At 44.1% G+C, this 16,697-nt stretch overlaps 1 protein-coding gene across 1 annotated transcript in view; it reads left to right on the forward strand.

The window, feature by feature from the left end:
- Positions 1-16,697, forward strand: part of chd9 (chromodomain helicase DNA binding protein 9) — a 75,232-nt gene that overhangs the window by 17,250 nt on the left and 41,285 nt on the right. Inside the window, exon 3 of the mRNA XM_030765859.1 lies at positions 12,869-13,263. Within this exon, the coding sequence (XP_030621719.1) occupies positions 12,869-13,263 (395 nt within the window). The remainder of the gene's footprint in view (positions 1-12,868; positions 13,264-16,697) is intronic.

Genomic DNA, 16,697 nt, shown 5'->3' on the forward strand with positions numbered 1-16,697 from the left:
TAATCTTATAGCGTTGTGTAATGTGTTTAATTATGAGGATGTTGTTAAAATCAGCCCATATATCAATAATGGCAAATACGTCTTTGTGCTGTCATTTTTCCCACACACCTGGACTGTTTACCCTAAGTTTGGACAGCATAGCTGAATTGGCACTGTATACTAAACTTGTCTGTTTACACTGAGACAGCAAGACCCTTGTGTTTTGTGTAGGACATGTCTCAGGATTTAAGTGCTGATCTACGATTGTTTTTTTCTGGGGTTTTTTTTTTGCCTTTTATAGTCCTGGTAAATGTCATATGAACCAAGGAGAACTGATCTTAGATCAGTGTTCTTACACTGAGACACTTGATACAGGCCCTGAACACGCGGCTCATTCAACCCTAGCGCTATTCAGTGGATCCCTCTCTTCTCTGGCACACAGCACTTACTTTTTTTTTTTTCCTACTTCTTCTTTTTTTTTTTTTTTTTTTTTTTTAGTATGGGACATTATTATCTTGGGGGTGGTGGTGGTGGTGGTGGGGGGGGGGGGGGGGGGGGGGGGGGGGGGGGGGGGAATTGTGCGTCTTTGTGCTGAAACCTGTTTGTGTCACACAGGTGGCCTGTGGCATAGACGTGAACAGTACTTTGTACTTTACTTGTCTGTAAACACTCATGCTTTCCGGTCAGCTTTAATCTTACGCAAACCTGGACCGGTGCTTCGCTCGCCAAGTCCTTATAATAAATTTTAAAATGGCGACATTTTTACGGAACAGACGAAGTGAAACACAATAGACCACACGCAGACCTTGATTGAAAATACATCTGCTAAGCTGTCACATTTAACCTCTCCAGCTCCTTCGGAAGCTTTTTACCTCTTTCTCTCTTTGTTTTTTTTTTTGTTTTTTTTTTTCTTTCAGTTGATGCTGTCTAATAGAAAACTTGACCCGGCTCTCTCTCTCTCTCTCTCTCTCTCTCTCTCTCTCTCTCTCTCTCCTTCCTTATTCTCAGACCTCTCTGACAGGGCCCCAGTTGTGGCTTTTCATCCTCAACCCAGTCATTGTAGCAAGTTGCATGTTTCCAAATCAAACTGACCACCCTCTTTCACGCCCTCAAACACCAGCTAAGTTTTCTGATGGTCACAGTAATTAAGCAAGCTCAGAAAAAATCAACCACATTCAATGAACTGTAAACCAATCAACTCGCGTCGATTCGGTTTGTTATTAAAAAGTTATTCCAGGAAGTGTCCAGAGCACGGTGTTCCAACCATTAGCATTTCTAATTATATTTGGATATGAATTAGCCTGCTAATAGTCGCTCACAGGGAGGAATTAGCATAGCAAGTTGTGTTGCCTGGCCATGGAAGGTAATCTTTATCGGCTGATTGCTATAAATATCCCGGCCCCCGAGGCTCTCAGAGGTCCATTTTAGAAGTTTGTTTCTTTGGTGTTCCCAAACTGCATAGGAAGTCACCACAAGACCTGACCTAGAATTTCTCTACTAGCGTGTGCTAATGGTACCCACTGGGAAGTGTGTTATGACCAGTGTTAGAATGGTTAGGTTGTATGATGACCAGTGCCAGATAGTTTGGGATGGCTGAAATGTTATCATTTGGTAAGAAGAAAAAAAAAATCACTCATAAAAATTCCTGTAAGCGGGCTTATCTTTATTTTGTAGTTTTAAGGAAGCTTTTGCTCTTGCCTCTGACTTGAATGAGCAGTTAGTTCCTGTTATACAAGTGAGGGCAATTTTAAAATGATGGTACATTCTACATGCAGTTGCTTCGAATGTCATAGCCCTCATAACGTCATCAGTGTTACAATATTTTTACAATCAAATGAAATCAAGCTTACCTTTATTTAGGCCTCTTTCTTAATGATTAGAGTTTGGCCTAGCTTCTCAGCATTAAGCCATGTGTTTCTCTGAGTCAGAGTGAGCCTTCTCTGACTCTGTGTGTGTGTGTGTGTGTGTGTGTGTGTGTGTGTGTGTGTGTGTTTTACAAGCGGTTTGGGGGGGGGGGTATTGGAACTGCTTGCTGAACACTATTAGGGTCATTAATACCGGTTGCTCTCTTTAATGGGGTCAGGAAGCATTGTTACATATCACGTCCCCTTTCATTAATCAGTTCCCCGCCTTTTCCTCTTGCACGGACTCCCTTATTTTATCTTTCTCTTCGCTTCTCTCCTTTTGCCCCTTAATTGCTCTCAACCTCCCTCTCTCTCTCTCCCTCCCCCTCCCTCCCTCCCTCCCTCATTTTTACTCCTCTGCTTTCTCCTTCCTCCCTTTTCCACTGGTCCTTCATGTTATCGTCCACCGGCTTCACACATTAATAGGTGCCCCTTTTTTCCTTTTAATTGTGTGTATGTGTGTTTTGTTTGTTTTGTTTGTTTGTTTGTTTGTTTGTTTGTTTCTCTGCCTGAGAGAGCAATCTACAATAGGGTCAACCAGGTGTCTGAGTTAGGCATAGTTCTGTTTGACCAAAGTGAATATAACGACACTATTGGCCCTCTCTGCTTCCTCTGCACAGCCTTTATATAGCATGAGGAGGTCAGCCCGTGTCTAGGTCTTTTAAAAAAAAAAAAAAAAATGTTGGCATGCTTTATTAAAGAGCTTCTCTTAGGATGATAAAGGGCTTAAGAACCATCAGCACTCTCAGACCGAAAGAAAGATTTTGAAAGAAATGAAAAAGAGATTGCGCACCATGTGGTGACATTGGTAAGTGTCTATTACAAGTTGCTGAAGTTTGGTCTGATTTTGCGGTCTTTTATTGTCATCTGTTTGTTTTCAAGAGCTTTATGCTTTTTTTTTTCCCAGGACCACAATTAAGCAGGTGAAAGCTGTCTTATGTTTTTGATTTTGATTTAATATTTTGCGTTGTAGCCATAGCAGGGATGGTACATGGTGACATCCAAGAGAAGTCAAAAAGGAATCGGCTGTGTGCAGTTATGCAGTTTACTAGCACATAACAATTTTTTTTTATCCTCTCACACATCATATGATAAAGTTAATAGTTAAATCTTGCCACTGCGTACTTTAATACTTCTGATATTTTTGCCACAGTTCATTGCACTTTTATTGTAGTGCCGTGTGCAGGATAAGGCTCTGATTGGCTCTGGTTAACCTCCACTCTCTGTGATTGGATACCGGTGAGTAGTGAAGGTGTGGTCGCGATTCAAGGTCCAGCGATTGGCTGTTTGAGTGTTAAAAAAAGAAAAAAAAAAGGCCAAAAAAAAAAAGAAAACCAAACCCACAATTCTAAGAGGAAAGAATATATAAGCTCCGGATGACTAGATGGCTTCTCATGGGTGCTTGTTATGACTGATGTGTTTCTGCACTGTAGCTTGAAATAATGCTTAACAAACAGTTAATTTTAGTTGGAGTTTTAGATGTTACAGTATGAACTTTCTACTTAGAAGACTCTACAAGTACTCTGTCACCTGTTTGTAAATTAGTTCTGTATCTCCCTCCTAAATACACTCAAACGTCACCTTGCCTTTCCGGCCGACTCAGACGAGTCAGACGAGTTTCATTTATCCGTGCCTCCCATCAAAATTCACTCGCTGTAGTTAATTGGAAAAATGGACGCTAGCTGTTAATATATGTTTCAATAGCTTAAACTTAAGCGTGATTGTGTCAAGTTCAGACTGCTCTTGCATCATGACTGTGTTTAAGGGGAAGTCCACCTAGAACAACCTCATTGTATTCACCACAGACAGTATACTGTATACACTCCTCTTAGTCCATCAGGCTCAGTGGTTCCTGTAGCCACTTCTCATATAGGAAACATGTCAGTTCACCTTCTTGTGCTCTCAGAGACAAAGGGGCAGGAAAAGAGAGGGGGAAAAAAAAAAAAGATAAATTTGTAGAGAATATAGAGTCTAACCAAAAATCTCTTTTAGTTTTATTTATTTAGCTTTATTTATTTATCTGACGAAAACTTATTGGTGTCATTGTGTTTATTAATAGAGTGCCTAAGGGAGTTGCATTGGTTGTTCGCTGTTCTTGCGATTCTTTTTTTTTTTTTCCCATAATTCGTATATGCTCACATAACCGATATTGGAGAAAGGGGGCTGTTCATATTCAGCATTCTGTTCAGATTCCTGAAGCCTTGTTTACAAAGCTGTGTTTTATAAGATGTGAAAACTTGAATATGCTGTTACATTTGGATGGAAGGCAATACATATTAACGAACGTGTCAGAAATATGAAAACAACTAAACAAATTCTTACAGGTGTGAAGTCATGATTTGTTTTGGTGCATTTCAAGTGAAATCAAAATTTTGAATCTTTTTTTCAAAGAGACTTTCTGGCTCAGACAAATTTTCCGTCAGAAGACGTCTCAACTTAACATAAGGAGAAAATAAAACCCACGCCCATACGAAGCACGTTCATAGAGAGACAGTGGTCTTCATTTGCATTTTTGTGAACTATCACTTTTGAAAATTTACACAGTAACTGGTTGTGGGAGTGATATAGCCCAGCGCTTGATTAATTCCTGGCTACAGATTAGTGTTCTGTGATTGGCTGCAGATCGCTGTGAAGCATTGCGATTGGCTATCTGAGCTGAGGGGTACCGCATTTCCCAGCATTAACCCAATCCTGGCCTTCCAAGGAACTGGATTGTTTGCCAGCACTGATTATGCTCAACTCCTGATTACACCCCCACCTCACGCCCCCTCCCCCCCCCCCAAATTATTTAATCCTGACCAGTCATTCTGAATGTGTGGGAGGAAAGGGTAGGTGGTGATGTAAATTGGATGACCCAAGTTTTTACCACAAAGAACAACAGTATGTCCCTTGCATCTAATTAATGGTCCCAACTCTCTCTCTCTCTCTCTCTCTCTCTCTCGTGTGTGCGTGCGTGTGCGTGCGTGTGCGTGTGTGTGTGTTAAATAGAGCCACTCCCAGTAGCACGGTGCTTCTCTTTCATCACATTTGCATTTTAACCGTTAGGTTACCAGGGAGCCGGGCTCTCCTCTGTGCCATGTGACTGACTGAGCATGTGGCTGTTGGCTGTTCCTCTTCGTCCTCTTGTTTTCACCCTCCTGACACGTTACAACATTCACAGCCAGCTCAATGCGACTTGTCTGCCTTTTTTCATGCTCGTGTCTGTGTGTGTGTGTGTGTACGTGTGTGTGAGAGAGATTGGATTTCTTTCTGCCTTTCTTCCTGTGTACTGTGCAGTCCTGTCCCACCTTCAGTTTCTTTCATTCTCATTCATCTGTCAGTCCCTCTCTCTTTCACTCTTTCTCCCCCCCCCCCATTCTTCAGTTTTATCTTTTATTGTTCAGACACCTGCACTATGCACATAATAAAATGAGTGCGACCAAAAGAAGGCTGTTAGTTTGACGCTTTCTTAAACGCAAACATTTACTCAATTTGAAAATGATGACGTTTGTGATTTTTAACATGATCGTGCTTTGAAATCAGTCTTTTTTCGAATTTGTGATATCACTATCTGCACTGAAGCTAGGATGTCTAGGAAGAAAAAAAAAATCAGTAATTTGTTACAGGTGAAGGTTTGTGTGTGCATGTGTGTGCGCGTGTGTGCATGTGTGTGTATGTGAAGGACAAGCTGATGGTGTCAATGGACAGTAAGTAGGTGAATGATTCAGGACGTCTTGTTTGTATTTCAGTGTTAAAAGTCAGTGTGTTGGCCTTCAACAAGCTACGATAACACAGAACTGGTATTTATATTGATGATATTTTTTCCACCAAGGCAGTGATGTGCGTAACGTGTGTGTGTGCGTGTGCGTGCGTGCGTGTGTGTGTGTTTTAGGCCTGTAATACAACATGAAGGTATTTTGAGGGGTGTGGTTTCATTTCTGGAAAGGCCTTTCTCTCTCTCCTTCCAAGCAGTTCAAACTCCAAAGATTATCACACACACACACACACACACATGCAGTCACAGCTGAACATAGCACAGTGGCACAAACATGATGGCAAGAATAATAAAAGAAACACACTAATACACACATGGCACCCACACACAAACATTGATGAACGTTCACGTCAGTGCACAAACATTCAGTCTTGATACAGCAGGTGTGCACCATGGCATGTCACACAGTGAGCACATCATACAGTAGACATGTCACACAGTGGGCACGTCATACAGTAGACATGTCACACAGTGGGCACGTCATACAGTAGGCATGTCACACAGTGGGCACGTCATACAGTAGACATGTCACACAGTGGGTACGTCATACAGTAGACATGTCACACAGTGGGCACGTCATACAGTAGGCACGTCATACAGTAGGCACGTCATACAGTAGGCAGCTCACACAGTGGGCACGTCACACAGTGGGCACGTCACACAGTGGGCACGTCACACAGTGGGCACGTCACACAGTGGGCACGTCATACAGTGGGCATGTCACACAGTGGGCACATCATACAGTAGACACATCACACAGTAGGCTAGGTCATTTTGAGTGTGCCCTCTGAAGTCAGAACTATCCTTTAGAAATGTTCTTTTCCCATAAGCCCATCAATTGACTCCCGATCATTTCTCCGAAGTCTGACTTTTGACAGCCCATTTGCTGAAATCTTGTGACATATTGAAATACTCCATAGGACAGAAGAGAAGTGACTCACACACAAACACAGGCATACTGGCAGGAGCACACAAACACACATAATGACTTCCACAGAACTCAGCACAGATGCTGACAACATGAAAATCCATGGTACATCACATGGACATGCATGCGCACACGCGTGCGCACACACACACACACACACACACACACACACACACTCATTTACTCATTAGCCAGCCACTCTGAAGATAACGAGCAAGCACTGTGTAAAACCAAATGCTTCGGAGTCTTATTTTCATATTTTATGCAGTTTCCATTTGATGCTCTGTACTTTCATGTTTTTTTGGGGTTGGCCTGTTTGTTTCATTCTCAGGGTTAACTGTGCTGTTACTGCCAGATGTTTCCCACCCAGCGCTGAGACTCCGCAGCCTACCACCTAGTGAATAACGGCCTTTTCTAGACTTTTCTTTTTTTTTCTTCTTCTTTTCTTTTCTTTTCTTTTCAAATATCCGATTTGTTTATATTCGATTTTAAACGAGGGACAGAAAAGATCGTTTCCGTATTTGTTGTTAAAATATTGGTAACCTGCCTTAGATTTTGTTTGTGTGGCCCTTAGTAGCGAGAGGCGCAGTGTGTGTGTGTGTGTGTGTGTGTGTGTGTGTGTGTGTGTGTGTGCATACATATTTGTGTGTGTGTGCGCATTTCGGTACAGCATTAGTCCAATCAACTTTTTCTCCAGGACTATATAGGACAGGATATATAAATGTTTCAACCCCCACAAACCCTTGTTACTTCATTTGTGGAGGTTCAAGTCTTAATTAGGGGGGGTCAGTTTGAACCCTGGTCAGTGCACTGTGGGGGGGTGGGGGGGCGGGGGGGCGGAAAGTACCCACAGCATTCTACACTTGTATCCATTTTTCAAAACTAGTTTTGACTCTATGCTTCATTTTGTTAGGTCATATACATGCTGCCATTTCAGTCGTATCACATTGCTTTCTTTAGCATGAAGACTTCATCTCACATTGTGTGCTTCCTAGATGCCTCTTGACAGTTAAGACTTCAAGGAGGCTATTCTATTAGGTTATTCTATTAGGTTCTATTTGATTGGCCGAGATGACGTGCCTAAGATCAAAGTCGCCTTCCCGCTTTTCAGGAACGATGGAAGCGACTCTTGACGTCTGTTGGCAAAAAAAAAAAAAAAAAAAAAAAAAAATCATGTTCGCAATGACTTACTTCAGCCTCGGCTAATTTTGAGTAAGCGGAGTTGAAAGAAATATGGTAAATGGAAAGGCTAGGTGTGATACTTTACCATCAAACACGCAGCGAGACCCTTTTCACGCATTAAAAAGCCTCTTAGAAAGCAACCTAACTGTCATCTTTATTATTGTGAATTCTGGATGGTCTTATGGTCTTATACTCAACCAAAGTGGAAAGTGGATGACTGTGAACATTCGTTCAAAGTACCTCTTCGGAGAACACGCTTGGGTTTTATGTGACTAATGCACCATGTGTTTGGAGTACCACATGGCTTGTGTGTCACGTTGGGGGAGCCCCACCCCCACAAAATCCCACACAAACAACCTCCCCCCTCTCCACCTCCTGCCTGGCCGGTCTCAGCTCCTCCGTGCTCCGAGAGAGACCCACCTAGCATGCTCTCAACCCCCCAGGGCTTCCTGGGAACACAGTCCCTCCTTCTCAGACTCCATGACCGAATCTCACAGCATACCTCACACCACCTGTCCCTCTGTGTGTGTGTGTGTGTGTGTGTGTGTGTGTGTGTGTGTAATGATAGGGTTTTCACTCTGTGGGAGACATCTGTAAGTCTCATTGTACCATCCTAAAACCATTTTGTGCCAATTAAGAATGTAAGCCTTTTTGATTTTTTTTTTTAAATTCGATTATTAAATAGGTTGCATATGACGGACACAAAAGAACTAAGCTGTTGTATTTTTTTTTTGTCTTGAAAAATGCGTTGTGTATCTTACATATGTTTACATGCCTTGCCTGCATGCCTGCCTGCCTTGATTTATATGAGAGCCATACCAGGGAATGGAGAAATCCAGTACTTTTGGGGTTAAGCTTTCGAAAGTTAATGTAATAACTGCTAGCACCATCTGCTGGTTTGCCTCCTCACAAAGAGCCAGAGAGAGAGAGAGAGAGAGAGAGAGAGAGAGAGAGAGAGAGAGAGAGTGTGTGTGTGTGTGAGGGAGTGAGTGAGCGAGCGAGCAAGGGAGAGAGAGAGAGAGAGAGAGAAAAACGAGTCCGGATTTTAACGACATCTCTAATATTCATGCTGATGCATTTTGCTGCTTTGTGCTTTCATTTTGCACCAGTCCGCTGGAGTCTCGAGCTCACCGCGCGCGCCACAGCAAGAGAGAGGGGTGGGGAACGAGGGAAAAGGAGAAAAAAAAAACAAGTGGAAAAAAAGAAAACAAGCAGCCGTCCTACTAACTGAGCTAGTACAAAACCCTTTTGTGTACAAAGGAGGAGTAAGTATCCTACCTTAGCCCGGGATAGACTTAGAGGAGGAAGAAGAAGAAGGAGCGTGTGTGAGAGAGAGAGAGAGAGAGGGGAAGGAAAGCGAGAAAGAGAGAGAGAGAGAGAGAGAGAGAGTGCGTGATCGCTGTCGGTCGGACGGAGAGAATCAATGAGAGGAGAGGAAGAGTAGCGAAGCTAAGCTGAGAACAGCAGAATGCGAGCTTCCTGGTCGAGGACTGGCCACACATTTGGCTGTGCCGAGCCTCTCCACTACCCGTCCTTGTGGTGAAGAGAGAGTGAAAGAACAGAGGGAAAGTAAGAGAGAGGGAGAGAGAGAGAGGGAGAGAGAGAGAGCAGCTCCATGCTGTCCAGCCGGAGGAGGAAGAGGTGAAACAGGCACCAGGACTAACCACGAACCGCCGAGGGGGGGAGGGAGGGGAGCCACGCAGCTCACACGGAAGAGAGAGAGAGAGAGAGAGAGAGGGAGAGAGAGGGAGGGAGGGAGGTAGTGGGGGAGAGAGAGCAAAAGGATAGGAAAAAAAAAAAAAACCCGGCGAAAGGGCAAGGCTTTGTTAGGCGGTTTGGAGTGAGGGAAGAGAAAAAAGAAAAAGGAAAAAAAAAAAAAAAAAAAACATGTCTACAGTGAAGAGGCCAAGAGGAAGGGTAAGTGTGCATGTGTGTGTGTCTGTGAGAGTGTGTGTGTATGTTTGTGTGTGGTGTGTGTGTGTGTGTGTGTGTGTGTGTGTGTGTGGAGGGGGGGGGGGGGGGGGGGGCGGGAAGCGGGAGGGGACGGGGGGAGAGGCAGGAACTGAACAGCCTGCTCTCTCATGCTGCAGCCCTCACCGACGCCATCTTAAACTAGCTAGCTTCCTCGCTGCGTTGTGTGTGTTTTTTTTTTTTTTTTTTTTTCTCTCTCTCTCTCTCTCTCTCTCTCCCTCATTTGCCTAGCTGTGGTAGGCCTGAAGGCAGCATGCTACGCTATGCTTGCTAGCTTTCCTAGCCCTCCCCCCAGTCTCTGGCGCTTGCTCTCTCTCTCTCTCTCTCTCTCTCTCTCTCTCTCTCCCTTCATTCCTTTTTCCCCTCCCTCCCTACCTCCCTTCCAAATCTCTCTCTCCCTCCCTCTCTCACTCTCTCCCTCCCTGTCTGTCTGTCTGTGTCTCTCTCTCTCTCTCTTGCTCTCTCTCTGATGTGGTGCAGCAGTAGATCTGTGATGGTGTTGTAGGTGTAAGTGTCACATGAGTGGGGTTTTTATCAGTCACTGGAGGGTCGGACGAAGCTCTTTTCCATCCATACCTCTCTGTGCTGTCTTTTCCCTGGCGAACCCGTTTATCAGAGTGTGTGCAGGCAGAGAGATGAAAATCACTGCAGTGCTGGCAGGCGGTAATTTTAGTTATTTATAGATATATTACAGAGCTGCGGTGCTCTCACTTTGCTGCATTTTTCTCTCTCTCTCTCTCTCTCTCTCTCCCTCTCCCTCTCTTATTCTCTCTTTTTCTCATTTTAACACAAACACTCCCCCTTTTTCCTCTGCCCCCCCCCCCCCCCTCAAAGGCCTTCTTGTCTCCTCCCATGTTCTATAGCTCTTCATTTTTCTTTTTTTTTTTTTTTCCCTCTCTCTCTCTTTTTTTTTTTTTTTAAACTCCCATCTCATTCCTCTCTCTGGCTCTATCCCTTGTTCTTTTACCCCCCCCGAAATGGATTAATGGGAATATTCCCGTTTTGGGCAGTAATTTTCTCTAATAGTCTCAGTCCAGCTCACACGTGAAAAGTGAATCACTGCTCGTGTTTATCTGCCAAATGAATTGCTGAATGTAGGCCCCCCCACCACCACAACCCCCCCCTTTGTTATGCTGCTTCCAGATAATTCCCTTTATTTAGAAGTCAGGAAGGCAGCCTGGCCTGCAATGCTAGTGCATGCTTTACACACTGGCATTATGAAGGATATGTGCTTCTCTAATAAGTAGTGTCAGGGCCTGGTTCTGATGTTTGGACTCACTGTGGTAAAATACAGCCAGTGATATATAATGTAGGCATGATCCGGTAGCAAGATAACTGTTTTATTCATGGAGCTTTGGCTGAGATGGTACCTCTCTCTTTCTCTCACTTTTTCTGTGTGAAGGTGTGTGTGTGTGTGTGTGTGTGTGTGTGTGTGTGTGTGTCTATGTCTATGCATGTGCTCTTACAAGTTTGTAGAAATGTAGTGGTAGATAGTGAACAGACAGGCGCAGGAAAATTGGTACTTCAGTACCATCTGGGAGGTTGACTGGGAAAGACAGGAAGAGAGAGTACACTGCTTTCCACCTGTGTGTGTGTGTGTGTGTGTGTGTGTGTGTGTGGTGGGGAGGTCAGCAAAGCAAGGCCGTGGTACTTCTACGGCCTCTTTCTGGACCTGCGTGCTGTCGACTCCCAAAACAATCTCTCACTGAACCGTGATGGCTTCCATTAACACAAGCACAATGTGGGTTTCGAAGTGATTCGATGAATCTTGACAATGTAATCAAATTAATTATCACTCTTAGCCGTGGTAGGTTAAAGTTGCCCCCTCTCCTTGTCCGTGTGATATGTTTCGTGTCATACGAGTACGAAAAGGCCCACAGGTTGTCTTTAAAATCATTCTAAACAAATTGGATACGTTACTCTGAATAATGTTTGTGTGTACTTATGTATGTATGAGTGTGGACAGAGATGAACAGTTGTCATTTCAGTTCCCAGTAGTCATCGAAAACCTTTTGTGTGAGTATGTGTGCATGTGTGTTTGCCTGTGTGTACGCGTGCGTGGGTGTACGTGTGTGCGCGCTGAATAAATAAGCTCTAGCAGTGAAGAGATAAACTATAGCAGTCCTGTGTAGCAGCTGCTCTGACCTATTGTGGCTTATAGCATACATTTCCCTCATCAACTCACTAGCACGCAGTCCATGTGACTAGCTCAGGATATTATGAAACGCCTGCAATGGGGGGGAAAATGGCTAAATGTAGCTCCTAAAAGATGGAGGGTTTTCTACTGTATGTTTTCACAGGGAGTGTGGGTGGTCTCCTCCAAGAGGACTCGTGTTTGCTAAATTTTTAGCATCTAAAGCTTTTTCAGAGTCTAAACCTTTTTGGCAAATCTGCGTAAGCAAAGAACAGTACCGTTACAGTGCGAGCAGGAGAACCGTAAATGGAGTGCTGAACTTCGCCGAAGTGAACAGAACACTCAGCTCCCGCTGCAGTAGGTTCTTTCCTTCAGAATTTGTGTTGTTATGCTCCCAGATGGGAAGGGAGCCTTGTGAGAGCTCTGTGTGTGTGTGTGTGTGTGTGTGTGAGTGTGTGTGGAAGAGACAGAATGACTAAACCAAACCGTGACAGCGATGTGGAGTGAAACTACCTCGTGTCTCCAAACAGAAGGAACAGTGCTTTGAGTTAACTGTATGCCTTCCTGTGTTTTCCTACTTGCCGTAGAATTATCACTCTTGTTATGAATGGAAATGAGCGATTGTATACGAAACTTTGCAATCTTTTAGGATCGATTCGTGAAGTTTGCTTCCCTCCTAATGCACCATTCGGTTTCGAGTTTCAGGTTGTTCAAACTATCACAGATCTGTGTGAATCTAAAAGTAGCTCCGCCCATCACTTAGGCTACCCCATTCATTCACCATAAACCTGTTGGTTACTCTAAACGGAAGGGTACCCAGGACAACATGTGTATCATAAAGCATCAGGTCAACATGACATGATCAAACAGAAACGTACTATACAGGCTATGCGTGTTCTCTTGGTCCTCAGAACAAATGCATGAATTTATTGAACTGAATTTCCTTACTGTACTGTTAATGATGTCTTTTGACTTCCCATACTAATCATTTTAACTCTCTCCCATCTTTCCCACAGCCTCCTAAGAACGCTAATGGTCCCAGTAGTCAGACGCGGGTCCTCAGCCCTCCGATGAAGAGCAGCTCATCTTCCTCATCCTCGTCCTCATCCTCGTACTCGTCGGCGTCGGAGAGGAGGGCTCAGAAACGACAGGCGCAGCAGACGACAGACCTGGCGGCGGCCGTCATGGAGGACAAACAGCAGAAAGCCAATCGGATCATTTCAGAGGCCATCGCTAAAGCACGGGAGCGAGGCGAAAAGAACATCCCTCGCGTCATGAGTCCAGAGAGCTTCCCCTCGTCTTCGGAGCACCGAGGACACCGCTCCACCACCAAGTCTCGCTCCAAAGACAAGAGCTCCAAGAAAGCACGCATCATCTCCTCCACCAAGCCCAAACAGAAAGCCAAGATCGGGTAGGTGCTTGCTCTCTCAAGCTGCTCAGTTGGGTGATGGAGTTAATGTGGCTGCTGGAACAATTTTGTTTCTTGGATTGTTTTTTTTTTTTTTAATTGGACATGGGGTGAGAATGTCTAAATAATAGTGCGCTAAGAATATGGTCATGAACAAGGGAACTTCAGCACAGCCATTAACCGCCAGTACAGTAATACACTGGTAAACGGCGAGTTTAATGAGTTTCAACGAGAGTTGAAGTCAATTTATTTTTTTTGTTTTGTTTTGTTTGTTGTTGGGGGGAATGCAGTGGCCTAGTAAAATTAAAACATTTGTTAGGACCACTTGAAGGCTTCCAACACACATCATGGAATGTGTACCTTACACGGCATTCAAACAGGGATCATGCCTGATTGAACCGGCTTAATTTGTCCCAATGCATAGTGGAAGCTCACAGGCTAATATGGCAGTGGTGGAAGGGCGGCTGAGTAGTGCTAATTTCCAGCACTCAGCAACAGGAGCAAAGTTCATTCGTATTTACAGCCTGTTCATTAGTGCTTGCTTTAAACCACACGCGCCTGTCCAAACACTAATGCAAATAGTATTTGATGTTGCTGTGTAGTTAAAAAAACAAAACAAAACAAAAAACAAACGAACAAAAAAAAAAAACATTTTTTTTTCTTTTTAGAGAAGCTTATATTCAATTTTTTTTTTTTCCCTGTTTGCTAAATTCTTATTCAGTTCATTCTCGTCCGCTGACTCTGAGCAAAGCCTATGAATTCTTTATGTGTTGATTTTAATGGACTTACTTTATAAAAGCAATAGCTGATATTTCTCCGATGTTTACGTTTTGTCTACGACGGCAGACAAAACATCGGCCGTTAAACAGGTGTAAAATGCATTGGCGTTCATTTGGACCCTACGGACCGGCAGGCCTTATGTAACTCTGACCTGCCGACCCCGGGATACAGCGCCAGATGGCCTAACAAGTCAGCTGAAAAGTCAAACCGACAGCTCAATACCCAGAATGTCTCTCTTCTTCTTCTTCTTCTTCTTCTTTTTTTTTTTTTTTATTTGAGGGAAGGAGGAGGGAGGTTTAGCTACACCACTGCTCTTGACTAGCTCATCTCCACTCATTTTGCCCACGCTGTGTGTTAACAGAGGAGCCTTAGGCAGGTAGAAGAGTGTGTGTGTGTGTGTGTGTGTGTGTGTGTGTGTGTGTGTGTGTGAGACAGCTTAGAGGAGGGTGTCGACAGACTGTCTGACACAGAATCTGAGGAGTGAGCAGCAGAAAAGAAATTTCTAGAATTGCTTAAAATGAACACAAAGGTCATGCTGCTTGATTAATGATTTTTCTGAGATCAGTGTGGGGAAAATGACTGCAACAGATAATGGATTTCTGTGTGTGTGTGTGTGTGTGTGTGTGTGTGTGTGTGTGTGTGTGTGTGCGCAAGCTCTGTGAGACGGGTGTTAGAACTGAAGATGTTGAAGATGAACGCATAGTGAATGCTCAGTTGTTCGCTTCTCAGATGTCAGAAACAATCGAGTTTGTTAAATTTGACAGAGTGAAAAAAAAAAAAAAAAAAAAGCTATATGGAATGTAACTAAGCCTGGCATTAACACTGTCCTAGAGCATTAGGATAGAGTTGCCTGCAAATGATAATAATTCTGTGATCTGCTGATATAGCCTGTCTGGATTCAGAAAGAACATGTCCTGTTGGCTCTCTCGGTAGGTTTGACGCCCATCGCTTACCATACCTTAGAACACCCTCAGACACTCCCAACAACTAACCCTGAGAACACTGGGGATTATCAATAATGACTTTTTTCCCCCCTTCCACTCAGGTGTGTCCAAGATCCTTGGTTTTTCTCAAGGATTTTGTCATGTTTTCTTTCAGCGGTGTCTCAAAAATGTTTTGAAAGCAAACCAACGGTGATTATTGTAAGGCTAAGACGAACTGAAACGTATTTTGAAAGCTGTGTTGTGCTGTGCGGTGGAAGAGCCATGTAAATGGCTGCTCTGACGTCTTCTATCTGCCTGTATGGATTAGCTAGCCTCTCTCACTGACCCCGATGTTTCTGCATGAAGCAAGACGAATAAACACTCCTCTCCTCTAGCTCTCCAGTCGATTTTTTTTTTCCTGGCATATTGAGATGTGTGTGTGTTTGTGTGTGTGTGTGTGTGTGTAAATGATGGGGTGTGTGTGGGTGGGGTGGGGTGGGGCGGGGGAGGGAGGTGGAGGGGGAGGGGGAGGGGGGGCAGGAGCTGTTGATTAACTTTCAGTTGATCCTCAGATAAATTTTCTGTGTGAACTGGCCTATCATGTGAAACCAGTTAAAGCATATTAAGACATGAGAGAAACCACTCAGTGTTCAAAAGCACTTTATTTTGCTGTATGGATTCCTTTTCTATCAGCAAGGAATGCTTAAATATCCCCCAACTATTCCACATATTTGCCCTATTCTGCCTGTAGAAGTCTTGGTCAGCTGAGGGAGGCCTGACCATTGGTTTGCCTATGAGAATTAGCTATGCTGTTGAAAGTATTTGACAAGACCAGCTGGAGCAGGATTGCTCTTATCTTGAGTTGTTCTGCTGGTTGATGTGTAACATCACCAGTTTGCTTTCAGCAGTCTTCTAAGAGCGTGGCGTGTGTGTGTGTGTGCACGCACGCGTGTGTGTGTGTTGTTGGGAGACGAGGAACAGGGCTTTGTGTCCTCCCTGTAACCCTCTCCCTCTTCCCCTCTGCAGTATTTCCGACTCAGACGGCCAGTTTTCACTTCCTTCTCTCTGGCTGGGAGATATCAGAATGAGGTGGACACCAGTGATGTCATAAACCAAACGAAAAGCAAATCTTCCACCGAATGGTCCCCAAATTACATTGTGTGCTGCACATGGGTGAAGCACTGAGATATATATATATATATATATATATATATATATAATAGATTGTCAGGAAAATCAAGAATAACGTTCTGTTGACTCCCCGTAGCTTGCTGCTCCATCGCATATTTTTTTCTTAAATTGTTTTCTTCATTTTGTTGTCCTAGGTCATCTGTAGAATGTTTATACCTTCAGTTTTAGCTTGTATAATCTCAGGTTTGTCTGTTAAAACATCGTTCTGTTGGCTTTACCCCAGTAACCCGGACCTGCTCTGTCCCAGTGGCGGCACTGGTCTGTCAGAGCTAGCTGCTTCTGTCTGACATAGCTAGCATCTGGTTGTCATGCCTGGGGAGGAGAGCAGGGGAGTGGGGCCTACTGACCTGATTCTCTCTCCATACCGCACCAGCTAACTGCCAACTGCAGCCCTGCCAGCACCCCGTCCATTAATCCATCTCAACAGAGGCACACAGGGTACTTTACGACAGCCTGGTTGGATGTGGGTGTACTCTCTCTCTCTCTCTCTCTCTCTCTCTCTCTCTCTCTCTCTCTCTCTCTCTCTCTCTCTCTCTCTCTCTC

This window comes from Chanos chanos, chromosome 2 (assembly GCF_902362185.1).
Source record: "Chanos chanos chromosome 2, fChaCha1.1, whole genome shotgun sequence".
Classification (NCBI taxonomy): domain Eukaryota; kingdom Metazoa; phylum Chordata; class Actinopteri; order Gonorynchiformes; family Chanidae; genus Chanos; species Chanos chanos.